The sequence below is a fragment of the Dicentrarchus labrax genome, unplaced genomic scaffold (genome assembly GCF_905237075.1).
Source record: "Dicentrarchus labrax unplaced genomic scaffold, dlabrax2021, whole genome shotgun sequence".
NCBI lineage: Eukaryota > Metazoa > Chordata > Actinopteri > Moronidae > Dicentrarchus > Dicentrarchus labrax.
The window spans coordinates 23,158,184-23,185,709 of NW_026136713.1; the positions used below are offsets into that span (position 1 = coordinate 23,158,184).

The 27,526-nt window shown below is 41.0% G+C and overlaps 3 protein-coding genes and 1 long non-coding RNA gene across 6 annotated transcripts in view; 3 read left to right on the forward strand and 1 right to left on the reverse strand.

Annotated features, from left to right (window-relative positions):
* Window positions 1–3,218: 3,218 nt before the first annotated feature.
* stard15 (StAR-related lipid transfer (START) domain containing 15) lies at window positions 3,219–19,274 on the forward strand. Its single transcript, XM_051420156.1, has 6 exons — window positions 3,219–3,539; window positions 15,896–16,043; window positions 16,133–16,236; window positions 17,122–17,239; window positions 17,492–17,544; window positions 17,623–19,274. Exons 1-6 carry the CDS (start codon window positions 3,393–3,395, stop codon window positions 17,836–17,838), a joined length of 786 nt encoding a protein of 261 aa, XP_051276116.1. The 5' UTR covers window positions 3,219–3,392; the 3' UTR covers window positions 17,839–19,274.
* LOC127374697 (uncharacterized) lies at window positions 6,603–9,195 on the reverse strand. 3 transcript variants are annotated; one of them, XR_007887195.1, is made up of 3 exons: window positions 8,998–9,195; window positions 8,682–8,760; window positions 6,603–8,386 (listed from the first exon to the last, which is right to left on the reverse strand). It is a non-coding gene; the product is annotated as an uncharacterized LOC127374697 (long non-coding RNA). The 3 variants fall into 3 exon arrangements; XR_007887196.1 differs by having other exon boundaries at window positions 8,302–8,386; window positions 8,520–8,760; XR_007887197.1 differs by having other exon boundaries at window positions 8,323–8,386; window positions 8,655–8,760.
* A 3,165-nt stretch (window positions 19,275–22,439) lies between the features above and the next one.
* Window positions 22,440–27,515, forward strand: LOC127375137 (keratin-associated protein 10-4-like; the record flags this gene model as incomplete). Its single annotated transcript, XM_051420970.1, has 6 exons — window positions 22,440–22,479; window positions 25,894–25,930; window positions 25,991–26,162; window positions 26,530–26,646; window positions 26,802–27,092; window positions 27,192–27,515. Coding segments are annotated over exons 1-6 (981 nt in total), but the record flags the coding sequence as incomplete, so codon positions are not given.
* The window catches only part of arap3 (ArfGAP with RhoGAP domain, ankyrin repeat and PH domain 3), a 42,969-nt gene continuing 38,475 nt past the window's right edge, over window positions 23,033–27,526 (forward strand). Inside the window, exon 1 of the mRNA XM_051419775.1 lies at window positions 23,033–23,153. The gene's annotated coding sequence lies outside the window, so the exon portion shown is untranslated. The remainder of the gene's footprint in view (window positions 23,154–27,526) is intronic.

Genomic DNA, 27,526 nt, shown 5'->3' on the forward strand with positions numbered 1-27,526 from the left:
GGTCCACTCTGTGGAGGAATCATAAGGAAGTAACTCACATTGTGTCTGACCACACAGAGACAAACACAAGCTAAAGGTCCTTTGAGTTAAAGTGTTGATTACAACATTAAACCTATAATACTATGGACATCAATGCACAGCTTACACAAGCTAATTGGATTCTTCCTGTCCTGAGTGAAAAATCAGGAAAACCAAAGAGGAAACCAAAGAACACTGCATCAAACCAAAGGTAAAGGTGAATTCACAGCCAACTGTGTGTCAAATGAAAGTTAGAACATACTCTCCTGGACTACATGTAAGCAAACAGGCACAGAAGTTGTTGATAAATTTAAAATGTGAGAATACAAATGTACATGAAAACGAGAGATGTTATTACCAGCGTACCTTGTTGCAGCAGAGGGTCCTTTAAAGTAAACGACATCGTCCTTCAACTGGTCGCTGTTGAAGGACAGACAGCTGGGTTCAGGTTCTGGTCTCTGCTGCTCGACATTCAAACAACACCAGCACAGATAGCACTGATTAGTTGCACTTGGGTCTATTTATCCTTCCTTCACTTTATGCATTCATTCATGTCCCTTTAATGCATGTTACTAACTTCACTTCTTCCCCGGAGTTCTTGTGCTTTCTCATCTCGCAGGTTCTTGTCGATCCTGGTGGAGCCTCCTGCCATGGTCCTGCTAGATTGCCATTGCCAATACTGTTGTTGCTGTGTCTCTCTCTCTCTCTCTCTCTCTCTCTCTCTCTCTCTCTCTCTCTCAGGACTCCAACCACATTTTACTGCATTAAGCACAAACACTCCTCACTGATGCAGCTTCACACTGACAGTGCCACAGTTTCACTGTCATGGTCTTATTGATCTTAAACTTTTTATTACCACTTAATCTTACCTTTTATCTGGGTTTCATACATTTTATCTCATTCTTGACAGACAATCCTGTACCTGCCGTGCACTGAGTGCCACCACCTGCAGAGAGCAAGCAGGATATCGTTCACCTGAAGATATCAGATAATAATCAGATGGTTTTTACTGACTCTGCCTCTGCCCGGCTGCAACGAGCTGCTGTTTCTAACACTGTCCTCGGGGACACATCGGAGACCATCCTCCTGCTCGATCCCAAACTCCCAGGCCTCTTGGACCGAAGGGTTAGTTATAAACCTCAAGAAGAAATGATGTTTCACCTTTGGCCCTCAACCTCTTAAACTGCTCCGGGACTCTACCCAGGGAAGCTTCAGTTCACCTTGCAGATGTATCCTTGGCTGTCCTGCTGCTGAGCATATATTCTCTATTTATGTTATGAAATATCATTGTTCATCACCAAGTCGGTTATCGTTTTTATGCTGATGACACTCAGTTGTATCTCTGTTGCACAAAACAACCCAAAACACTGCTCACCCTCACTGACATTGTTGTATGGATGAGTGAAACTTATTAAAGCTAAATGAGGAAAGAACAGATTGTGTCAATGGGACCCAAATCACACACTTAACGCTGGGCGAACAGGAACATTAACACAACGTCATAAATTTGTGATTTGTGATTCTTTGGATTGCAATTCTCATTTGAGCAGAGTAATTAAAAGTAATGTTTTAAGTCAAGACGATACTGAAATACTCACTTTTATCAGCAGTTGTTTAGATCACTGTAGAAAGATCCTGGCTCAGAGCGCTGAGTCAGAGTCTGAACTAAAACTAGGAAAATGGATCACGTCACTCTGCTGGAGACACTGGCTGCCTGTAGTTATTGTATTTGTTTATAAAGCTTTAAATGACCTCCATACATCAGAGACCCTCTTTCATTTCAGACTCAGAGGTCTTTGAAATGTCCCTGATTCCATTCAGTTCAGTAAAATTGTATTTGTATAGCGCCAGTTCATAAGGAGATAATATAATATCTCTCTATGACTTTGCAAACATGGTAGGTCTAGTCTACTCCTTATAAAGTATATAATAATATAAATAATGTGTCCCAAAAGTATGAATAACAAGCTCTCAGCATCTTTTTAATCTGGCTTTTACTTTTGAGTAATGTTAGTTTTTAGGTTTGTTTTTTTACATTATTTGTCTCCCTGGTGTTTTTACGATGTTTTTAAAATAGTTTTTATTGTATTGTATTTTAGCCTTTAGCACAGTTTTATTTATGGTGGTTCATGTTGTTGTATTAGAGGTACTGTAGAAGGTGCTGGTGTATAATCAGTTTATTCCTAGTAAAAACCGGCATTGCGCCCCCTTGCGGCGCCGCTTTCTGACCGGGTTCTGTGGCTCTGATGTCAGTTTCTGGAAGCTTCCAGTGATGGAAACTAAAAGCTGCTGATACCTGATCTGTTGACCATCAGTCTGACTCACTTCACTCCACCCACTGCTTCACCTGAACAACAGGTGTCAGTTACTGATGCATTCAGGGGCTGTCGGACATCCCAACATTCACATTCAGTAGAAAGGACAGTAATTATAGTGTTGGATGTTTCTGCAGTAATCTGAACGCTCAGGAACATTTTTATTATTATTAACAACTTTTTAGTGTCTTCTTTTAAATATTTATATAAAACTGAATCAGATACCAGAGACGTTTCTGTGCTCATTGGTTCCTTAAACAGGAAACATGTTCATTACATTTAAAAATGATGAAACCAGCAGCAAGTAATGGTCATATTTCCAGGAGCACCTGAAGGCAGCGTGCAGCCTGTTACCAGAGATTGTGTGTTGAGAAGATGAGTCACTCTGTTACAGAAGCTGCTCCTACACTGACTTTCAGTATTTATGTGTCATTTAAACAAAATATTACCGACCGCTGCTAATGGTGCCACTAGCCTAATTCAACCCTGACACTGACTCTGTTGACACCATTTTAACAAGAACGACTCTCTAACTGCCTCTGATTGGTTCCAGACTAATCAGTGAATTGCGGAGGGTAAGATGTGCTACAACATTAATGTGCTGTTGAACATCCTCATTAGTCTTTCTGTGACTGGGTCCACCAGTGTCCAGTGTCCAAGTCTTTATGGAAACACATGACGCGTAATGCAAATAACAATAATGCAGATTATGGTTCGATGGTTTATTCCTCCAGTTAGCAGTGATATTCTGTATTTTATGATACATTAGGAACAGTTTAAAATGTGGATCTGTGCAATGAGAGTTTTCTTCTGCTGCAACTGACTGTTTCCTGAAAGTGGCGTCAGAGTGAGAGCTCTTAGTGTTCTGACTGATCTGTGCAGGGACCAGATCCACAGCTGACAGACCTCCAGAGTCCTCCAGAGCTCAGAAACCCTGCTGCTGGCAGCATCTGTCCCTCTACCGATCGATCAATCAACTGATAGACTGATCGATCAGATCCCAGGCCGATGTCAAACTGAACTCCGGCTCTTCTCTGGTTCAGTGTGGTTTCTGTCGAGATGCCGGTCCAGATCCCGGACGACTCAGACTTCTCCTCATTCAAAGACCAGTGCCTGAGTGTGGACGGATGGGTCAGCCGCTACAACAAGGGTGGAGTGACGGTGTGGTGCCGCGAGGAGGAGAGCCGGAGCGTCCAGAAGCTCAAGGTGAGCTGGGACTTCCTGTTTGGAGGGTTTTCACAGTAAAAGTTTCATCTGGGGATACAAGGCTTTCAGGTCAATTAGAACCATTAATCGATCGATTAGTTGATCAACAGAAAACAAACATAATCCAATAATTGTTCTGTGATTCAATATTACAGCAAACACAGAACAGTAAACTGTAACAGAGCCGCAACTGATCAGTCTTTTCTTTATTGATTCATCTACCGATCATTTTCTCCATTAATCGATTAGTTGAAAAAAAGAAAACGAACATAATCGTATTTTTTGGGGGGCAAAATTGCTTTTCTCAACAAAGAGCTACAACTGATGATTTCATTGTTGATTTGTCTGCTGATCATTTTCTCCATTAATCGATTAGTTGATTGAAAGAAAATGTCAGAAAATCACAAGTTCACACTAAGAAACTGAAATCAGAGAATTTTGATTTTTTTACAAAATGACTCAAAAAGACGAATCAATTATCAATATAGCTGCTGTTTAATTCAATAGATGAACTATATTTCTGATTATGTTTTACATTTTATGGACCAAATAGTAATTAGATTGATAACCAGCAGATTGATGCTTATGAATTGGCGCTATACAAATAAAATTGAATTGAATTGAATTGAATTGATCATTTAATATGATCATTTAAAACTTTCAATAGAATATATGATATTGATTTTAAAATGATTACAAACTCCACATTCATTCAATTCAGTTCAATTTTATTTGTATAGCACCAATTCATAACAGAAGTTATCTCAGGACACTTTTCAAATAGAGCAGGTCTAGACCGAACTCTTTATAACATTATTTACAGAGACCCAACAGTACCACCATGAGCAAGACCTTGGAGACAGCTGCAAGGAAAAACTGCCTGTTAAAAGGCAGAAACCTAGGACAACCATCAGATATATTGATTGTAAAAAGAGAAAAAATGTAACAGACCAACATCAGACCATAAATACACAATAAAGTCAATCAGTTATAAATACTGTATATGACAGGTTGTCGGGTCGCTGCCTTGCTTAGTGGCTCCTCAGCGGCCTGTCCTCTGTCCTCTTCCTCTCTCCTCTCTTCTCTGTCCTCTCACTTCTGTCCTCTTCCTCTGTCCTCTCTCCTCTGTCCTCTGACCCACATATTGTGAACAGCTGTTCAGAGATTGTAAACAGCGTTGGCCTCCTGCAGAGGAAACACAAACCGCTGCTCACCGCTGAAATATTCAGAGCGGAAAGGAAAACGTAACGGCTGGAAACCCAAGGACAGAGGACAGAGGACAGAGGAGAGAGGAAGACGACAGAGGAAGAGGACAAAGGAGAAAGGAGAGAGGACAGAGGACAGAGGATGACGACAGAGGACAGAGGAAGAGGACAGAGGAAGAGGAAGATGACAGAGGAGAGAGGACAGAGGAAGAGGACAGAGACAGAGGAAGAGGACAGAGGAGAGATTAAGAGGACAGAGGAGAGAGGACAGAGGAAGAGGACAGAGGAAAAGGACAGAGGAAGAGGACAGAGGAGAGAGGACAGAGGAAGAGGACAGAGGAAGAGGACAGATAGATAGATAAATAGATAGATAGATACTTTATTTATCCCGAGGGAAATTCAAGTATCCAGTAGCAGCATACAAACATACATTAAACATACATTAAACCTACATTAAACTAAAATTAAAAACCCTAACCGTGATAATAGAATAAAAAATAAAATAGAAAATAAAATATAAAGTATTATATATATATATAAATTAACAGTAGCTACAGTAAACAGTGCAAACAGTAAGCAGTGCAAATGGAAGTAAAACAGTGCAAATGGATGTGCAAATACAGATAGAACTTGTCCATTGTCTATTAATTCAATTCAATTCAGTTTTATTTGTATAGCGCCAATTCATAACAGAAGTTATCTCATGACACTTTAATATACTATTATCTATTGTCCTCCCTGCCTTTACTGAGAGCTGTTGTACAGTCTGATGGGGGACGAAAGAGTTTTTGAGTCTGTTGGTGGAGCTGGATTGGGACAGCAGTCTGCCACTGAACACACTCCTCTGCCTGGTGAAGGTGTTGTGCAGAGGGTGGTGGGTGTTGTCCAGTATTGACAGCAGTTTGTCCAGGGTCCTTTTTTCTGCTACTGTCACCACTGAGCCAGCTCTCCTCACCAGTCTGTCCAGTCGACCGGCGTCTCTCTTCTTGCTGCTTCCTCCCCAGCAAACCACAGCATAAAAGAGCACACTGGCCACCACAGCCTGGTAAAACATCTGCAGCAGTTATTTGCAGATGTTGAAGGACCCCAGCCTTCTCAGGAAGTACAGACGGCTCTGCCCTTTCCTGGGTAAAGCGTCCATATTTGCTGTCCAGTCCAGCTTGTCGTCCAGCTGCAGCCCCAGATATTTATAGGTCCTGACCACCTCCACATCGACCCCCTCGATGGCCACGGGTCTGAAGTCCACCACCATCTCCTTGGTCTTGGAGGTGTACAGCTGGAGATGGTTGGACCTGCACCATATCACAAAGTCCTCGACCAGGCTCCTGTATTCCCCCTCCCGTCCATCCTTGATACAGCCGACTATCGCAGTGTCGTCTGAGTATTTCTGCATGTGGCAGAGCCCGGAGTTGTACTGGAAGTCAGATGTGTACACGGTCAAAAGGACGGGAGAGAGCACGGTCCCCTGTGGTGCTCCGGTTCTGCTGACCACGGTGTCTGACGTGCAGCCCTTCAGTCGGACGTACTGTGGTCTCTCCATGAGGTAGTCCGTAATCCATGTCACCAGGAGTGGGTCCACCCTCATTTCTGTCAGCTTGTCTCTCAGCAGGAGCAGCCGGATGGTGTTGAAGGCACTGGAGAAATCAAAAAACGCAATTCTCACAGCGCCGCTCTCCTTGTCCAGATGAGAATACGCCCTATGGAGCAGATAGAGGATGGCATCCTTCACGCCCACCTTCTCCTGGTATCCAAACTGCAGTGGATCTTGTGACAGAGGTCTTTGAGGAAGCTACAGGCGGTGAGAGTTGAGCAGCCGTCTCCAACCTGCAACGACAGCTGCAGGAAAAGTTCCCTGAACTTGTTGGACTGAAGAAATGAAGGAAGGTTTTGTTGTTGAGCTCGGGTTCTGCTGCATTCACGGACTCAGACAGACCAGGACCGGACAGTATTCAGGACAGACCCGCGTCAGTGTTTATGGGACTGACCTTTACAGCTGATAGTGTTCAGTGTTCATCATCCACAATGTAAATGTGATCATTAATATCTGCTGTATATTTATATTATTTATTAAATCGATTGGACGCCAGCTGGTTGAACAGATCTGAACTTTAATTGTTTTATTGTCAAACATTTGTTTAGTTATAATTATTAAATTATTGGATTGGTATTGGTATGTCCGACTTTAAGTTTTGACATTTGAAAGGTTTATTTAAGTTTAAGTTTAAGTTTAAGCTTTAAGCTTTAAGCTTTAAGCTTTAAGCCAGAGTGGACCAAACGGTGTCAGTGTGTATAACCAGCGTCTGTTCGTTAGCTATGTGGCTGCTCTGCTAGCAGCCAGCTAACAGTTAGCGGAGGCTAACTGCTGTGAGTGTTTGCGAGAAAGACGAGACGTCTGCAGCGTCACACTGACCTCCATCTGGAACCGGATCCTCCTGCAGACCCACAACCAGCAGCTGCTCTGTTTACACTCTTTGTATCAGGATCAGCATGAATGAATGATGGATTATTTAAACATTGAGGATTTACAGTCTGGTGTCGTCGGCTTCAGACTGTACGAATCCTTTAGCGTCTCTCCTTGACGCGTCCGCCTAGTGTTCCAATGAAGTCAGGTGGCGCGGTGTGAAGAGGTCCACAATATGGAGGTTGTGGGGTTGATGGACAGATCAGACAAACACCTTCATGTGACCTCTGAAACCAAATGTCAACATTCTGTTAAAGAGGCTTAAACACGAGTCAGTGTGGGCAACAGGACTGGATCCAGTGAGGAGCAGCAGCAAAATAAAGATGAAGGTTGTCAGATGGATCAGTTATAGGTATAAAATATATCTCACTGCCTCTGAGGATCTCCTTCATATTGTTTCAATGTAAAACATGAAAACTAAATGAGCTAGCAGACAGTTCAATGATTAATAAGAGCAGAAATATCGAAGTGATCCTGAGAGAAAAGACGCAAGGAAGAATCAGAGAGTTCGTCATCGTTATCGGTGTGCAGAAAGAGGAAACAGGAGATAATCTGTACCTGTCATTATTGATGACTCTGACCTGCGTCAGTGTTTCTACCCTCAGGTCACTCACAGAGAGTTTGACCTGAGGCCGGCCGCAGGAAATGAACCTCAGGAAGTTAACCACAGGAAGTGAACCGCAGGAAGTCACTGCAGACAGATGGGACACTCACACACTGAAGTAGAGCTGCTGCTGATGTTGATGATGATAATGTTGATGATGATGATGTTGATGATGATGATGATGTTGATGATGATGGCGGCTCCTGTATTAATAATTCAAGCAGTCTTTCTGGAGCAGCGAGGTGCTTCTTCTCACATATGAATAATTAAAATATCGTTGGGAGCTGACGACATCTCAAACTGAACCCAGGAGATGTTTAACAGCCGCGTACCTGTGGTCAGGTGTTCATATCAGAACCTGAACACATCACAGACTGACTTTATTTACTAACTTTATTATCACTGTACAAACACACAACTTTATTATCACTGTACAAACACACAACTTTATTAACACTGTACAAACACAGCTTTATTAACACTGTACAAACACACAACTTTATTAACACTGTACAAACACACAACTTTATTAACACTGTACAAACACAACTTTATTAACACTGTACAAACACACAACCTTATTAACACTGTACAAACACACAACTTTATTAACACTGTACAGACACAACTTTATTAACACTGTACAAACACACAACTTTATTAACACTGTACAAACACACAACTTTATTATCAATGTACAAACACACAACTTTATTATCACTGTACAAACACACAACTTTATTAACACTGTACAAACACACAACTTTATTAACACTGTACAAACACACAACTTTATTAACACTGTACAAACACACAACTTTATTAACACTGTACAAACACACAACTTTATTAACACTGTACAAACACACAACTTTATTAACACTGTACAAACACACAACTTTATTAACACTGTACAAACACAACTTTATTAACACTGTACAAACACACAACCTTATTAACACTGTACAGACACAACTTTATTAACACTGTACAAACACACAACTTTATTAACACTGTACAAACACACAACTTTATTATCACTGTACAAACACACAACTTTATTATCACTGTACAAACACACAACTTTATTAACACTGTACAAACACAACTTTATTATCACTGTACAAACACAACTTTATTAACACTGTACAAACACACAACTTTATTAACACTGTACAAACACATAACTTTATTATCACTGTACAAACACACAACTTTATTAACACTGTACAAACACACAACTTTATTATCACTGTACAAACACACAACTTTATTAACACTGTACAAACACACAACTTTATTATCACTGTACAAACACACAACTTTATTAACACTGTACAAACACAACTTTATTAACACTGTACAAACACAACTTTATTATCACTGTACAAACACAACTTTATTAACACTGTACAAACACAACTTTATTATCACTGTACAAACACAACTTTATTAACACTGTACAAACACAACTTTATTATCACTGTACAAACACAACTTTATTAACACTGTATAAACACAACTTTATTAACACTGTACAAACACAACTTTATTATCACTGAACAAACACAACTTTATTATTACTGTACAAACACAACTTTATCAGAGATTTGGTGAAACTGGATCATATATTATGGAGAGAATATTATCTGGTTTTCTGCCTCAACTCCGCTAACTGCTGCTAATGGTAATGTTAGCCAACATAGCCCCGGGGTGGCAGGAGCAAAATCCTGCAATATAAACACCTCAGTCCTTTATTCCCTGCAGTCAACTGTCCTCCGTCCGCATTAGATGCTGCATTCAGTCCCGGTCTGGACCTGCTGTTCACTCGAAGCTCCCAGTCCAACAGAGTCAGCTAATGGATCCACTACAGCTGCTGGACTGGGGGGACGTAGCACACATTCAAATACAAGAAAGCATTTTGAAGCATTTCCATACTTTTAGTGCTAGCTCACAAAAGAACAGACAACAGAACAATAATTAAGTCTGGATGAAACACTGGCGGGAAATAAGACCTCTGCATCAGACTTTAGTTATCGGTACGTTACGAAAGTGAAGGCGATCTTGGTGACTCAAAGATAACACCAAGACTCCTGACTGTCCAGCTGAGATATACTTGCTGGTCAATGTGAGACTGAAGTTCTCTGGTTGATGTTTTAATAATGGACTATATTATTAGTGATTTAACTGCAGTCACAGTATCAGCGTTGGTTAAACGGAGGAGGAATATCTGCTGAGTGACGGACAGACAAAGACGTGAAGCTCTTTATGAATGATTAACGCTGCGGCCGAGCTGTGCTGATTGAGTTACATGGAGCATTTTACAGCGTTCACCCTCACAGTATCGGATGACCGCCGCTCAGCCGAGCCCGACACTCCTGGAAGATTACAGCAGTGGAAAACAGTGACGTCCTACAGTGAGCGGTCGTCTCACATGACGTCCAGAACTCTGTCTGACTGTCTGTCTGCACAATCTCTAAAACAATGGTTGAACATCGTCTCCTCCTTCCACTGGAACAGAAGACCTATATCTTTTCTCCGGAAGAAACGCGAAGAACTGAAAATTAACACATAAAATGTTGTTTCTGCTGTTTCTTGGTTGTTGTTTTTTTACTATATTTCTTTACTATTTTTATATTTCATAATTCAATTCAATTCAATTCAATTCAATTTTATTTGTATAGCGCCAATTCATAACAGAAGTTATCTCAGGACACTTTTCAAATAGAGCAGGTCTAGACCGAACTCTTTAACATTAATTACAGAGACCCAACAGTACCACCATGAGCAAGCACTTGGCGACAAGGGCAAGGAAAAACTGCCTGTTAAAAGGCAGAAACCTAGGACAGATCCTCCGGCTCTAGGTGGGTGGTCGTCTGTCTCGACCAGTTGGGGTGAGAGAGAGAGAGAGAGAGAGAGAGAGAGAGAGAGAGAGAGAGAGAGAGAGAGAGAGAGAGAGAGGCAGAGAGAGAGAGGCAGAGAGGCAGAGAGAGAGAGGCAGAGAGAGAGAGCGAGAGACAGACAGACAGACAGGTGCACAGCAACAACAGTATTGGCAATGGCAGTCAAGCAGGACCATGGCAGGAGGCTCCACCAGGATCCATGAGAACCTGCGAGACGAGAAAGCACAAGAACTCCGGGGAAGAAGTGGAGTTAGTAACATGCATTAAAGGGACATGAATGAGTGCAGAAAGAGAGAGGAAGAGAGTAGCTCAGTGCACCATGGGAAATCCCCCGATAGTCTAGGCCTATAGCAGCATAACTAAGGGATGGTTCAGGACTCACCTGATCCAGCCCTAACTATAAGCTTTATCAAAGAGGAATGTCTTAAGCCTACTCTTGAATGTGGTGAGGGTGTCTGCCTCCCGAACCACAACTGGAAGCTGGTTCCACAGGAGAGGAGCTTGGTAACTGAAGGCTCTGGCTCCTGTTCTACTTTTAGAGACTATAGGAACCACAAGTAGCCCAGCATTCAGAGAACGTAGTGTTCTAGTGGGGTAATAGGGTACTATGAGCTCTTTAAGATATGAAGGGGCCTGACCATGAAGAGCTTTATAGGTGAGGAGGAGGATTTTAAATTCAATTCTACATTTTATAGGGAGCCAATGCAGAGTAGCTAGTACAGGAGAGATGTGATCTCTTTTTCTAGTTCCTGTCAGTACTCGTGCTGCAGCGTTCTGAATTAATTGGAGCGTTTTAATGGACTTATTGGGGCAACCTGATAATAAAGAGTTGCAGTAATCCAGCCTTGAAGTAACAAATGCATGGATTAGTTTTTCTGCATCTGTCTGTGATAGTATGTGTCTAATTTTTCTAATATTACGTAAATGAAAGAAGGCAGTCCTAGAGGTCTGCTTTATGTGGGAGTTAAATGACAAAAATCCTGATCAAAGATAACTCCAAGATTCCTGACAGTGGCGCTAGAGGCCAAGTTAATGCCATCTAGAGTGACTATATCTTTAGACAATGAGTCTCTAAGGTTTTTGGGGCCAAGAACAAGAATTTCGTTTTTTTCTGAGTTTAACATCAGAAAATTGCAGGTCATCCAGGATTTTATGTCCTTAAGACATGTTTGTAATTTAGGTAATTGATTAATTTCATTGGGTTTGATTGATAGATATAACTGCGTATCATCTGCATAACAGTGAAAGTTAATGGAGTGATTCCTAATAATGTTGCCTAAAGGGAGCATATATAAAGTAAATAGTATTGGTCCAAGTACAGAACCTTGTGGAACTCCATGACTAACTTTAGTATTTATGGAGGATTCATCGTTAACATGTACAAACTGAGAACGATCTGATAAGTATGACTTAAACCAGGTTAGGGCGGTTCCTTTAATGCCAATTTGATGCTCAAGTCTCTGTAAAAGAATATCATGGTCAATGGTGTCAAATGCAGCACTAAGATCTAATAATACAAGTACAGAGACAAGTCCATTGTCAGAAGCAGTCAGAAGGTCATTATTAACTTTAACCAGAGCTGTCTCTGTGCTATGATGAACTCTAAATCCTGACTGAAAATCCTCAAATAAACTATTGTTATGTAGAAAGTCACACAACTCTTTGGCGACTACTTTCTCCAGAATCTTAGAGAGGAACGGGAGGTTAGAAATCGGTCTATAGTTGGCCAAAACCCCTGGGTCAAGAGTGGACTTTTTAAGAAGGGGCTTAATTACAGCTACTTTAAAGGACTGTGGTACATATCCTGATAATAAAGAAAGATTAATCATATCCAGTAAAGAAGTGCCAATTAAGGGAACAACTTCTTTAAGCAGCCTAGTTGGGATCGGGTCTAATAGACAGGTTGATGGCTTCGATGAAGAAATGATTGAAGTTAACTGATGAAGATCGATAGCAGAGAAACAGTCTAAATATACATCTAAGTTTACATTGACAGAAGTCCCTGAACTTGGAGAGCCACTGATAACTGTTGATGGCAGTTGGTGATTAATTTTCTCTCTAATAGTAATAATTTTATTATAGAAGAAGCTCATGAAGTCATTGCTACTTAAGTTTATGGGGATATGTGGCTCAATAGAGCTGTGACTCTCTGTCAGCCTGGCTACAGTGCTGAAGAGGAACCTAGGGTTGTTCTTATTTTCTTCTATTAGTGCTGAGTAATAGGCTCCTCTGGCATTACGGAGGGCCTTTCTATAAATCTTAAGATCATCTTGCCAATTTGAGCGATATTCTGATAATTTGGAAGAGCGCCATTTCCTTTCAGATTTTCTAGCTATTTGTTTTAACTGGCGGGTTTGGTGGTTATACCAAGGTGCTAGTCTCCTATGTTTTAATAATTTCCTTTTTATAGGAGCGATAGAGTCTAATGTTGATCGTAGTGAGCCTGTAGCACTATCGACAAGATTATCAATTTCAGAGGGACTAAAGTCGTTATAGGACTCTGTTAAATTCAGACATGGCATTGAATTAAACACTGAAGGAATCTCCTCCTTAAATTTAGCTACAGCACTGTCAGATAGACATCTGCTGTAGGAAGTTTTGCCTAATGGCTTATAATCTAATAGTATGAATTCAAAAGTTACTAAATAATGGTCAGATAGGAAAGGATTATGTGGGAAGACTATTAAATGTTCAATATCAATGCCATATGATAAAACAAGGTCAAGAGTGTGATTAAAACAATGAGTTGGTTTATTTACACTCTGACAGAAGCCAATTGAGTCTATTAATGATATAAATGCATTACTAAGGCTGTCATTGTCAACATCCACATGAATATTAAAATCACCTACAATAATTACTTTATCTGATTTAAGGACTAAGCTTGATAGAAACTCTGAAAATTCAGATATAAAATCAGAGTACGGTCCAGGAGCGCGGTACACTATAACAAATAGAACTGGCTGCAGTGTTTTCCAGTTTGGGTGAGAAAGACTAAGAACAAGGCTTTCAAATGAATTATAATTTAGTTTAGGTTTAGGGTCCATTAAAACGCTCGAATCATATATGGCTGCCACTCCACCTCCTCGGCCAGTAAGTAAGATATCTACAATTAAAATGATATCCCTGGTTTATTAGTTTATCCTATACACACAATTATTTTAAGGCCATTACAAACTCTAATTAGTTTGAGAGTAAACAGACGATAACAAAATAATATCTCACTGGAAACTGATCTAAAATGTCAATAAAATAAACAACATCAGTCCTTCGTCCTTCCCTCTCAGATCTGACTGCTGCTGCTAGAATATATTATATATATATATACATTATATTTCTGAAGCTGAGCTATCTTGGACTCAAACATTGTCTTTATAAATATTTATATATCTGCCAATAAATAAACTAAAACAAAGACAGGAAGTGAGGTAACTGACATGAGAGGAGGAGTGAGAATTACAAAATAAAACAGGAAACATCTAAACTAAAACCTAAAACGTGACAAATACGACAGAAATTAGAGAGATAGCAATGCTGATAGCGCTGGGTGTCATTAGCATAAAAATAAAAATATTTGTCCCCAAGAGAAACAGGAAACAATAAAGGACCTAAAACGGAGCCCTGAGGTACACCACAGAATGAGGTTGGACTGGAACCAGAGCCGGATCAGATCTCAGGATGATTAAACAGGACGCTGCGGTGCTGCCTTTGCTAAGACTCATGGGAAATGTTGTTAGAGAGCTGAAGGTTAAACACTGAAATCCCAGACTGCCTGATAAGATCTGAGCGGGGAAAGTGAAGCTTTGCTGTCCCAGTAAGCTGAGGATGAGCCGCTGAGCAAGGCATCGTATGATCAGGTGTCTCCGTTCACAACAGAACCGTCAGTTTGGTTCATAAGGTACAGAAAACAGGAAATGAACCAGTCCCTGTATTTATTTTATTCATTTTATACCAGATACAATAATCAATAATCAAACCTCAACCAAAATCAATTCAGCTGACGAACATAGTCCCTGATTGTCATCACATCATTCATCACCGTACTGAACCCTGCTGGTTTCATTATTTCTCCATACAGTTGGATGTATAATGTGGACTCCACATCCATCAACATTAAGGTTTTGCATTACATAAATTAATCTGTATGGTTGCAATGCAAGGACCTCTGGTGGACAGGTGGTGAATGACAGCGTCTTTAATTATTATATTTATCTGTGTTTTTATTGCCTCTTTGTGGGAATGGGTATTTGTTTGTAATGTTTATTGTTTTGTTGACTGATGCTTGTTTACCAACAATATAATTATACATCGAAAGAGAGAAATAAAATGCAAAGCTAATGTTATTTCAAACAAAGTCAACAGCTCGTTATACGTTACTAATTATTTTTCTCTGCTAACGATTACAATGTAATAAATTAGTGTGAAATAATGTTTAAAAAATAGAGATTAATAATCCGAGTTATTGATCCAACAGTGGAAATAATCTCAGCAGGTTCATCCGCGTCTGTTATGCAATATGTCATCCTACACGTCTACATTAATAACTCAGTCCATAAAAACCATCTGAAGTTCAGAGACACTGAATCCTCTCGACCTGCTCACACTCAGCAGCTTGTTGTTATTGTTGTTATTGTTATTATTATTAAAATGATTGACTGAAAACAAAGAGCAGCTCCTGAATGTTCACACAATTTTTTATAATCATATAATGATATCTATTAATTTCATAATCTGTGTATTTACTGTCATATTTGTGACTTATATGTTTAGTATGTTGTGATAATCTGTGAGATTAAACCAGCCTCCACTATAAAGTAGTTTCAATCCAGTATGAGACTGGTAAGGAGTAAACTGTCGGGGTGTTCTCCACATGTTTACCATATTTCTTGATTTGATCAGATTATTTAGTGTTTGAGTTCATCGTAATATAAACTGATATATTGATCTGATCAATTCAGAGCAGCATTGTAGTGAAACTCAATATGAGGAATATAATCACAGCAAATGGCGCAGAGTGATATTACAGTACTGACTGATCTGTTGTTTCCATACTAAGAATGAACTTTCATGATGAACCTTTAATCCACTCTGGTGAGACGTTGCAGAGGATCATGGGACGTTTCAGCGGCTGATGAAGCCTATGCATGAAATGTTGCGTTTCTGTCTGTCTGTCTGTGTCTCAGATGAGGATAGTGTGTAAGGATGTGACGGCGGAGACGCTGTACGACGTCCTCCACGACACCAGCTACCGCAAGAAGTGGGACACCAACATGATTGACACGTACGACATCGGCAGGCTGACCGCCAACGCCGACATCGGATATTACTCCTGTCAGTCCTTCGGAGCGCCGCCGGTCTGCGTATCTTTATTCTTATTGTAATGTTTAGCTCCAACCTGACGGTACTGTGCGTGTCTGCAGGGAAATGTCCCAGTCCTCTGAAGAACAGAGACTTTGTGACGATGAGATCTTGGCTTCCTCTCGGCAACGACTACCTGATCATCAACTACTCCGTCAAACACCCAGTAAGCATTAATGTTGAGTTTGTTGTTATTACTGAGCTACAGTCTGTCCATCAGTCAAAGAGATTTTTAGCTGTTCATGTAAACAGACAACCCCATTGGTCTGTGGAGCTCTGAAACCTCCAGTTGGGCTTTATGGTCGTCTCCATGTTGGTGTTTAGCAGCCAGCAGAGGTCACATAAAGCGAGTTGAGCTGCCCTCATTGGCTGCTCTCCTGCTCACACAGGATCTGATATTCCAGATAAACAGTAAAATGTGTTTGTGAACAGATGTGAGGAGAGAAATAGTCAACAACAGAATCTGGATCCATATCTGATCAGCACTGTTTGACAGTTTGATCTGAGTTTGGTGTGTTGAGCTGGACGGACTCACTGAGAATGAGCTGTCAATCACAAGGTAGCCCCGCCCTAAAGCATACCCTGCTTTATGGTCTGTTTTACTCTAAATGGGACCATCAGTTACTAAATGAACATCATGCTGTATGGAAGAAGACTGAAACTAGAGACTGAGACCAGAAACTCATCAGGAAACTGTTAACTGATCTCATGAATCAACTTCTGCATAAGACTCAATACTATCAGAGTGGAGCTGCCCCCTGCTGGCTGTTAGAGAGACTGCAGGTTTAACACACTGTCCATTATGTAAACTCAATGCTAATGGCAGGGTTTTATGACATCATGTCTGCAACACAGTTTAGCTCTGTCTTCCCACCAATAGTGATTCAGAAGCTTCTTCCTGTCCGACACTATGTTCATTGTTTTATAGGTTTTATATTATTTATACTTTGATGTAGCAGGAAATTCAATCTGGAGTTTATTTGGAAGATTGAGCAGATTCTCTTTGTCTTTCCTGTGAAACAACAACTGTCTCCTCTGTGCGGCTCCTCAGCAACACCCTCCTAAGAAGGACTACGTCCGAGCCGTGTCCCTGCTGACCGGATACCTGATCCAGTCCAACGGAGCCAACTGTTCCACCCTCTACTACCTGACCCAGGTGGACCCCAAAGGTCAGAACATACACAGGTTACAGACTGAGTGCAGTGACAGGAATAATAGACATTATCTGATCCAATGGAGTTTGGTTGATCAGAGCAATGACAACAAGTTGGGGGAGGCACCTCTGTGGCTCACAGCAGACTTCAGAAATCAGAAACACCGTTTCTAAAGATGTCTGTCTCTCTATTAATGTCCACACAATGTCTTTAACTCATATTGGTCTCCACAGACTGTCAGTAAGGTGTCGTCCTCTCTGTCTGCAGGTTCGTTACCGAAGTGGGTGGTGAACAGAGTCTCTCAGTTTGTGGCTCCAAAGGTAAAATCTGCAAACAGAAACCTCCTGTCTGTCTCCTCTCCACGTTCAGTAAATTCTCACTGTGTCCTCTCCTCTCAGGCCATGAGGAAGATCTACAAGGCGTCTCTGAAGTATCCGGACTGGAAGAGGAAGCACAACCCCAACCTGAAGCCGTGGATGTTTCCGGAGCAGAACTCGCTGCCATGCATGAGCGTGTCGGAGCTGACGGTGCAGCGAGCCGACTCTCTGGAGAACATCGACGAGAGCGGCCTGAGCGAGGAGAAGACGCACCACAGCGACGACGAAGAGACTTAAAGGAGACGGACGCCTGTCACTGTGTGCTGGTTGGTTTGTTTGTCAGACTGATGGGACCAGACTCCAGCTGGATTCTGACTGTTTTTAGCTCACAATTCTCCTCAGTTCAACTCTTTGGTTCAGTCTGTAAATGTTCAGTGTGTTTCAGATTCATATTCGTTTACTTCATTAAAGTCTCTACAGGTGTTTCCAGGTGTTCTGCTCTCAGGTTAGAAAAAGGACAGTGACAGTTAACAGAGTGTCTGCAGGGAAGTCTAATATCCAATAATTGAAAGGAAGCAGCGTGGGATCATGGGAGTTGTTTCCTTCCCCACCATTGGCGTCATTGCAGTCAGCTTCTCCCGGTTAGGATTCCTTCAGTGTTCATGGTTCAGGAGGTTTCTACCGGGAGCCCAATGATCCACAGAGGTCTCCTCCTCTCCAAAACAAACAGACCCGCTGATTAAAACCACTTAAAACACTGAATAAAGCAGTTCCACCTTAACAATCACTGCTTCTCCCACGCTGTTGGACAGACAGAGGATGTCCTGGAGGGGCTGCCAAAAACATAAAACACACTGAGAAAGTTTCTCATCATCTTGAGCTAAGTCAGTATTTACATAATATACAGTTCCATGGAGGCAAAACTATAGATCAGCAGAGCAGCTCACGTCTTATGAGGAATCTGAATCCAGTTAGTTAATTAATCCACATTATAGGACCGTAATTTAACATGTTCAGCACAGATATTAAACACAGATGAGGGTATTTCATTCAGGTGCACAGTCACGTGTTCATGTTTCTAACAGCTGGAGTCACTATAAGCAGCCATTCAGCCAAAAGTCACCAGTCATACACCAATAATATCCTTCAAATATTAATAATCTGTGAACTATATGAGCTGAAAGAAACACAATAAACCCTCCGACCAGCAGGGGGCAATAAGACCTGCAAGAGAGAGAATAAAAGGACAGATGTCTCTGGGTTTGAACATATTATAGATTCCAGCTTTTAAAAACCGACATAAAACAAATACTTTGTTCTTTATCTTCCTTTTGGACGTAATATAGTTCTGAAGATGCTTCGAAAAAGGCTCTTCAAAAGGTCGTAATTCAACCTGCTTTAAGTCTGACATTGTGAGGAATATTTCCTGTTTTAAATTCTCTTTCATTATCAGATTATTATTATTATTATTATTGTTGTTGTTATTGTTATTATTAGTCTGAGTGTGAGTGTTTAAGTTCTTCTTGTTGAATGAAAGTCTTATTGTTGGTTTGCTCATTATTCTTTAATATGCGTGCCTGCAGCGCCCTCCAAGGGGCAGATAACCTCACTACAGCCTGGACTAATGAATCGATCCTGATCTTATCATCATATTGATTAATGGCTGTGAGCTGAGTCTGAAGTTTGTTCAAAAGATTCTCTTTTCCTCAATAAAGTTAATATTTTTCTGTCAACAGTTTATTATTGATCACATGTTAAAGATGATTTAAGCTGCTTTTTCTTCATGTTTGACATCTGCTAATATTGTCCTTTAAAGTCCTTCCTCCAGACATGTGTTGCATGCTTGGATCAATAATGTGTGTCTGATATGTTAGTATATAAGTATAAGTATAATTTCCACATTAAAATACCTCATTAAAAACTCCACAATCTGTGAATATGCAAATGTTTTCCTGCTTTCTTTCACTGTAAAGTCTCAGTGTGCTGCTGGATCACACCTGGACCAGGATCCACTTCCTGACTATTTGTGATGTCACAGATCAAACTGGTAGGCCCCGCCCCTTAAAAAATCACCAAAAACCAACATGTTTATAATGTTTTTAATTATCCTCTGAAAGAAGAACAGTTTGGGATGTTGCTGGTTCTCTTTACATTTTCAGGTCCTAGTCTGAGGTGGTGGGTCACAAGACTGAACCAGACCTGGACCTGGTGTGGTTCAGTTAATCTCTGCTACCAGCTACCGTCCATACACAGCTCAACTGTCTATCTGTCTGTCTGTCGGTCTGTGTCTCTGTCTGTCTGTCTGTCTGTCTGTCTGTCTGTCTGTCTGTCTGTCTGTCTGTGTCTCTGTCTGTCTGTCTGTCGGTGTCTCTGTCCGTCTATCTTTAAGAAGAACCTCCTGGGAACTAAATAAAAACATTAGTAGAACATTGAGCAGTAACGTCCTGTTGAAGCTGCCACATTCAGACCACACAAGGGCGCTGTTGAATAATGAGGCTGGTTCTCAACCTTGTTCCTTCAGTGATTCTTCTTTCAGTAAACAGACAACAAATTACATGTTCTCTTCAATAACAGAACATATGATAAACTGATAGCTGCAGGAAGTTATTTGATTTGGATGAATAATGTTTTCTTGATGTTTTTATACTGTTGTATTCTTCTGTTTTATTCTCTCAGCTCTCAGGTTGTTATAACTGCAGATGATGAGATTTAGCCCTAATGTTTTTATTTTAACATTTTTCTATACGCCTTAAAATCAAGAAGGCCTTGTGCCCCCCGCCCCCCATGAAGCTTTGGCGACCCCTGGTTGGGGTCCCGACCCCCAGGTTGGGATCCAGTGCTGTATAAGACAGATGTTCAGAAGCTTCACATTGCTCATTATTCTGTGTTTTGTTGCTTTCACAGACGTCTGATGGTCTTTATTTTCAGAGTGAATAAATTCTGAAATGAAAAGTAAAAGCTGGTTGAAGTGATCAGTGGCTGCTGACTTCTTCCTGCACTGATAAGGAAAACATTATGTGCGACTGCATCCTTCTTTCGTGCCTGAAGAATGCAGCTGGGCTCCGGATCCTCTCCGCGCTGTATTGTCTCAGGCACTTCCTGTTTCCTGTCTGCACGCCTCTGATTGTTGTTTGGGCAGCGAGGAGGAAACTCCACCGCTGCTGTCCAGCTTCTTAGTGCTCACAGAGGACAGGACGCCGTGTTCACTGCAGACGACTTCCTCACCGCTCACACTGCTGCTGGACACTCCTGAGTCCTCTAAAGTCCTGATCCTACTGCTGCTGGACACTCCTGAGTCCTCTAAAGTCCTGATCCTGTGATCTATAAAGGACATTCAGTCACTAACTGTTGTTTTATAAGAGAAACCTTTGATGTCACTTCCTGTCAGTTTCATTCACAATAATTCAACGTTTCTCCTCCATATTCTGTTCAGTTCATTTACTGGTTACAGAACAGACTCCTGTAACATCCTGTTCACTTCTGACGGTTGGCTTTTATTTTGGTAAACTAACCGTTCCTTTCGGTTCCCGCCACTGATTATCCACACCTGAGCTCACTCACCTGTGTCTGCTCGTTTATAGAGCCAACCCCTGTTTCCACCTCTCCACCTTGTTTTTGGTTGTTGGACTATGATTTGTTCCCTGGTTTGTTCCCTGATTGTTGAACTATGATTTGTTCCCTGATTGTTGGACTTTGATTTTTCCCTGGTTGTTGAACTATTATTTGTTCCCTGGTTTGTTCCCTTGTTGTTGAACTATTATTTGTTCCCTGGTGGTTGGACTATGATTTGTTCCCTGGCTGTTGGACTTTGATTGGTTCCCTGGTTGTTTGACTATGATTTGTTCCCTGGTTGTTGGACTATGATTTGTTCCATGGCTGTTGGACTTTTATTTTTTTCCCTGGTTGTTGGACTTTGATTTGTTCCCTGGTTTGTTCCCTGGTTGTTGGACTTTGATTTGTTCCCTGGTTGTTGGACTTCGATTTGTTCCCTGGTTGTTGGACTATGATTTGTTCCCTCGTTGTTGGACTATGATTTGTTCCCTGGCTGTTGGACTTTGATTTGTTCCCTGGTTGTTGGACTTTGATTTGTTCCCTGGTTTGTTCCCTGGTTGTTGGACTTTGATTTGTTCCCTGGTTGTTGGACTTTGATTTGTTCCCTGGCTGTTGGACTTTGATTTGTTCCCTGGTTGTTGGACTTTGATTTGTTCTCTGGTTGTTGGACTTTGATTTGTTCCCTGGCTGTTGGACTTTGATTTGTTCCCTGGTTGTTGGACTTTGATTTGTTCTCTGGTTGTTGGACTTTGATTTGTTCCCTGGTTGTTGGACTTTGATTTGTTCCCTGGTTGTTGGGATCTGTCTGTCCTAGGTTTCTGCCTTTTAACAGGCAGTTTTTCCTTGCCCTTGTCTCCAAGGTCTTGCTCATGGTGGTACTGTTGGGTCTCTGTAATTAATGTTAAAGAGTTCGGTCTAGACCTGCTCTATTTGAAAAGTGTCCTCAGATAACTTCTGTTATGAATTGGCGCTATACAAATAAAATTGAATTGAATTGAATTGAATCTGTTTGCCTTTACTGGACTGATCAGACTGATGTTTGGGTGCCTGGCTCTGCAGTGAAATCTTTCTCTTCCTCCATACAAACATATGCACTCTTTTAATGTCATCTTCCTCATCTTCATCTCTCAGTGAAACTCTTTCATTGTGGAAATGTAAAGTGTGTCTCTGGCTGGATGTTTCAGCTGAAGGAAGAAAGCTGACTGAAATCCGACTGATGGATTAGATGGAGATGAATCGGTGTCTGCTGAGGATTACAGAGATTACAATCTGCTGCTGGCTGGAATTAAAGGAAATAAACTAGTTGGCATCAAACGTAGTGACCCACTGATTTTATTTAAACCACCATGGAGGACTTATATAGTCCACATAGAGAGCTGAACCGGGGTCAGTTACCTAATGAGGACAGAGGAACATAACCTTCAAAATAAATGTTTACATTAACAGTAAAACCTGAATATTAAACTGCTTCAGTAACTCAAATATATAAAATATTAAACATACTGTTTGTTGTTTAACAAAGAAAACCAAAGAAAGGAACAATGAGATATCTTTAGCTAAAAATAATTAAATTAAACATATTTATTTACATTAATTCACATAAAGAAAATAATTATTTTTTATTCATATAATGATTATTGATTCAATATAAACACATTCATATGTTTAATGCTGTAATTAATATATTCATATATTATTAATTCACATAGACAAAATTATTGTTATATTCAAATGTTAAATATGTTTTTTTCATGTTATGTCGTATTTAATAATCATTGTTGATTTGACTTATACTTAATATACACAGCAATGTGGATTTAGTTTTGGGAGACAGGCGGAAGTAGTAATGTCATCCTGTCTCCGCGCTTTTATTCTGAAATTTGCAGCCGGAAGCTGGGTGCAGTCGTAATTCTGTGTAACTTGACGTCAATGAGCGCAGAGTGGAGTTAGTCCTCCCAGAGAGATCCGCTCCGGACTCCACTGGTTCATCAGCCCTGCACAGACCAGCACGAAGACCTGAAACCGGACCGAATCAGACCAGAAACCAGACCGGATCAGAGGTGAGACACTTTAAATCTTTTGGTGTCAGAGTTGATGTGATTCTGTGAGTCCTGCAGGAAGCGGCTCGTCCTGCTGTCTGTCCTCCAGAGTCCTCCAGAGTCCCGGTTCTCTCTGTTTTCTTCTCTGGCATTGAGTTTTCTGTCTGGGAATGACGCACAGAGGACGTTTTGGCGCAAACTGGAGCAAAGACACATCTCTGATGAGTCAAAGTGAATTCATTATTCCTGGACTGTGAGGACTCTGAGGACTCTGAGGACCTGGTCCCGGTCTCTGGGCGCAGTGGTCCGCTCCCAGCAGGGTGGAGCTGGAAGAGAATCTCTGAATTTTATTTTGAAATGTGTATTTATTTGCTCTGACGTCATTGTTATCGATATAATATGATGTCATACATCATGATGTCATATGACGGTGGAGGAAGTAGTCAGAGTAGAAATACTCAGTTACTGTCCCTGCTGATAAGGATGAGGATGAGGATGATGAGGATGAAGATGAGGATGATGATGATCAGGATGATGATAAGGATGATGATGAGGATGAAGATGAGGATGATGATAAGGATGAGGATGAGGATGAGCATGATGATGCTGATGATGAGGATGATGATGATGAGGATGATGATGATAAGCATGAGGATGATGATGATGAAGATGAAGATGAGGATGAAGATGAGGATGATGATGAGGATGAGCATGAGGATGATGATGATAAGCATGAGGATGATGAGGATGAAGATGAGGATGAAGATGAGGATGATGATGAGGATGATGATGAGGATGAGCATGAGGATGATGATGATAAGCATGAGGATGATGAGGATGAAGATGAGGATGAAGATGAGGATGATGATGAGGATGATGATGAGGATGAAGATGATGAGAATGATGAGAATGATGATGATGATGATGAAGAGTTACAGTGTGACCTGTGAGGCGTTCACACACAAACATCCTGTAAAGAGGAAACGCAGCTTCCTGTTTCAGCTGAAGCTTCAGAATAAAACGTCACTGAAAATTCTTCTGAATGTATTTATACACAGCAGGTACTTTATAGTTACTGTGGTAATATAGTTACTGTTACTGTTGTTTTATAGTTACTGTTACTGTTGTATTTTAGTTACTGTGGTATTATAGTTACATTGACTGTTGTATTATAGTTACTGTGGTATTATAGTTACTGTGGTATTATAGTTACTGTTACTGTTGTATTATAGTTACTGTGGTATTATAGTTACTGTGGTATTATAGTTACTGTTACTGTTGTATTATAGTTACTGTGGTAATATAGTTACTGTTACTGTGGTATTATAGTTACATTGACTGTTGTATTATAGTTACTGTGGTATTCTAGTTACTGTGGTATTATAGTTACTGTTACTGTTGTATTATAGTTACTGTTACTGTTGTATTTTAGTTACTGTGGTATTATAGTTACATTGACTGTTGTATTATAGTTACTGTGGTAATATAGTTACTGTTACTGTTGTATTATAGTTACTGTTACTGTTGTATTTTAGTTACTGTGGTATTATAGTTACATTGACTGTTGTATTCTAGTTACTGTGGTATTCTAGTTACTGTGGTATTATAGTTACTGTTACTGTTGTATTATAGTTACTGTGGTATTATAGTTACTGTGGTAATATAGTTACTGTTACTGTGGTATTATAGTTACTGTTACTGTTGTATTATAGTTACAGTGGTATTATAGTTACAGTGGTATTATAGTTACTGTTACTGTGGTATTATAGTTACTGTTACTGTTGTATTATAGTTACAGTGGTATTATAGTTACTGTGGTATTATAGTTACTGTGGTTTTATAGTTACAGCGGTATTATAGTTACTGTGGTATTCTAGTTACTGTGGTATTATAGTTACTGTTACTGTGGTATTATAGTTACAGTGGTATTATAGTTACTGTGGTATTCTAGTTACTGTGGTATTATAGTTACTGTTACTGTGGTATTATAGTTACAGTGGTATTATAGTTACTGTGGTTTTATAGTTACAGTGGTATTATAGTTACTGTGGTTTTATAGTTACAGCGGTATTATAGTTACTGTGGAATTCTAGTTACTGTGGTATTATAGTTACATTGACTGTTGTATTCTAGTTACTGTGGTATTATAGTTACAGTGGTATTATAGTTACAGTGGTATTATAGTTACTGTGGTATTATAGTTACAGTGGTATTATAGTTACTGTGGTATTATAGTTACAGTGGTATTATAGTTACTGTTACTGTGGTAACAGGAAGTTGGACACACACGTCTTCCTCTTCAGAAACTCCCCGCTGTGATGTAATCCGAGGTTTCATCAGAACTTCAGTGACGTCATCATGATGTCATCACACTGTACCAGCTGATGAGTGACGAGGGTTGCAGCCTCAGACTGTCTGCACCAATCAGCAGTAACACTGTGGAACTGGTGGAGCTGGACTCTCTGACTGGACCCAGACCAACACACGGCTCTGCACTGGGAGTTCTGAGCCCTTTCTATCAGAACCAGCATTAACCCCCCCGCGTTGGTCTTATTTTCACATAATGAACGGATGTCTTTGGTGCATTCATGTGTTCATATGAAACTCTGGACTTAAACTTGCTGTTTGATTAGTCCTGCAGCAGGAAAACCCTCAGGACAGACATTGTGTCTTAGTGTGTCTCTGTGTGTGTCTCTGTGTGTCTCTGTGTGTCTCTGTGTCTCTGTGTGTCTCTGTGTCTCAGTGTGTCTCTGTGTCTCAGTGTGTCTCCGTTTCTCAGTGTCTCAGTGTGTCTCAGTGTGTCTCTGTGTGTCTCAGTGTGTCTCAGTGTGTCTCAGTGTGTCTCTATGTGTCTCTGTGTCTCAGTGTGTCTCAGTGTGTCTCAGTGTGTCTCTATGTGTCTCTGTGTCTCTGTGTGTCTCTGTGTCTCAGTGTGTCTCCGTTTCTCAGTGTCTCAGTGTGTCTCTGTGTGTCTCAGTGTGTCTCTATGTGTCTCTGTGTCTCTATGTGTCTGTGTGTCTCTGTGTGTCTGTGTGTCTCCGTTTCTCAGTGTCTCTGTGTCTCTATGTGTCTGTGTGTCTCTGTGTGTCTCTGTGTGTCTGTGTGTCTCTGTGTGTCTCAGTGTGTCTCTGTGTGTCTCTCTGTGTGTCTGTGTGTCTCTGTGTGTCTCCGTTTCTCAGTCTCTCTGTGTGTCTCTATGTGTCTCTATGTGTCTCTGTGTCTCTATGTGTCTGTGTCTCAGTGTGTCTCTGTGTGTCTATGTGTCAAATTCAATTCAAATTCAAAATGGGCTTTATTGGCATAAAAGTTTTTTCAAAACAATATTGCCAAAGCAAAGTATTCAAATACAATATAATACACAAGTGTGTGTCTCTGTGTGTCTCAGTGTGTGTCTCAGTGTGTCTCAGTGTGTCTCAGTGTGTGTCTCAGTGTGTGTCTCTGTCTCTGTGTGTCTCTATGTGTCTCAGTGTGTGTCTCAGTGTGTCTCTGTGTGTGTCTCTGTGTGTGTCTCAGTGTGTCTCAGTGTGTCTCTGTGTGTGTCTCAGTGTGTCTCTGTGTGTCTCTGTGTCTCTGTGTCTCAGTGTGTGTCTCTGTGTGTCTCTCTGTGTGTCTCTGTGTGTCTCTGTGTGTCTCTATGTGTCTCAGTGTGTGTCTCAGTGTGTGTCTCAGTGTGTCTCTGTGTGTCTCTGTGTGTGTCTCTGTGTGTCTCTGTGTGTGTCTCAGTGTGTCTCAGTGTGTCTCAGTGTGTGTCTCAGTGTGTGTCTCTGTCTCTGTGTGTCTCTGTGTGTCTCAGTGTGTGTCTCAGTGTGTCTCTGTGTGTGTCTCTGTGTGTGTCTCAGTGTGTCTCAGTGTGTCTCTGTGTGTCTCTGTGTCTCTGTGTCTCAGTGTGTGTCTCTGTGTGTCTCTCTGTGTGTCTCTGTGTGTCTCTGTGTGTCTCTATGTGTCTCAGTGTGTGTCTCAGTGTGTGTCTCAGTGTGTCTCTGTGTGTGTCTCTGTGTGTCTCAGTGTGTCTCTGTGTCTGAGTGTGTCTCTGTGTCTGAGTGTGTCTTTGTGTCTCAGTGTGTCTCTGTGTGTGTCTCTGTGTGTCTCAGTGTTTCTCAGTGTCTCTGTGTCTCAGTGTGTCTCTGTGTGTGTCTCTGTGTGTCTCAGTGTGTCTCAGTGTCTCTGTGTCTCTGTGTGTCTCTGTGTGTGTCTCAGTGTGTCTCTGTGTGTGTCTCTGTGTGTCTCTCTGTGTGTCTCTGTGTGTCTCCTCTGTGTCTCAGTGTGTCTCAGTGTGTCTCAGTGTGTCTCTGTGTGTGGTTCCAGTCACAGCTCTGGAACAATCAGCCCTCTGTTTGTCACAATACAGACTCACTGTTATTGTACTGCTTGCCCGCCCACCCCCTCTCTCTCTC

What these genes read in the sequence shown, in the direction of transcription:
- stard15 (XM_051420156.1), top strand. Translation starts at nt 3,393, where the DNA reads ATGCCGGTCCAGATCCCGGACGACTCAGACTTCTCCTCATTCAAAGAC. An exon ending in GACCCAGGTGGACCCCAAAG is followed by an intron (nt 17,240 to 17,491) that starts GTCAGAACATAC and finishes CTCTGTCTGCAG; the next exon opens with GTTCGTTACCGAAGTGGGTG. An exon ending in CTCAGTTTGTGGCTCCAAAG is followed by an intron (nt 17,545 to 17,622) that starts GTAAAATCTGCA and finishes CTCTCCTCTCAG; the next exon opens with GCCATGAGGAAGATCTACAA.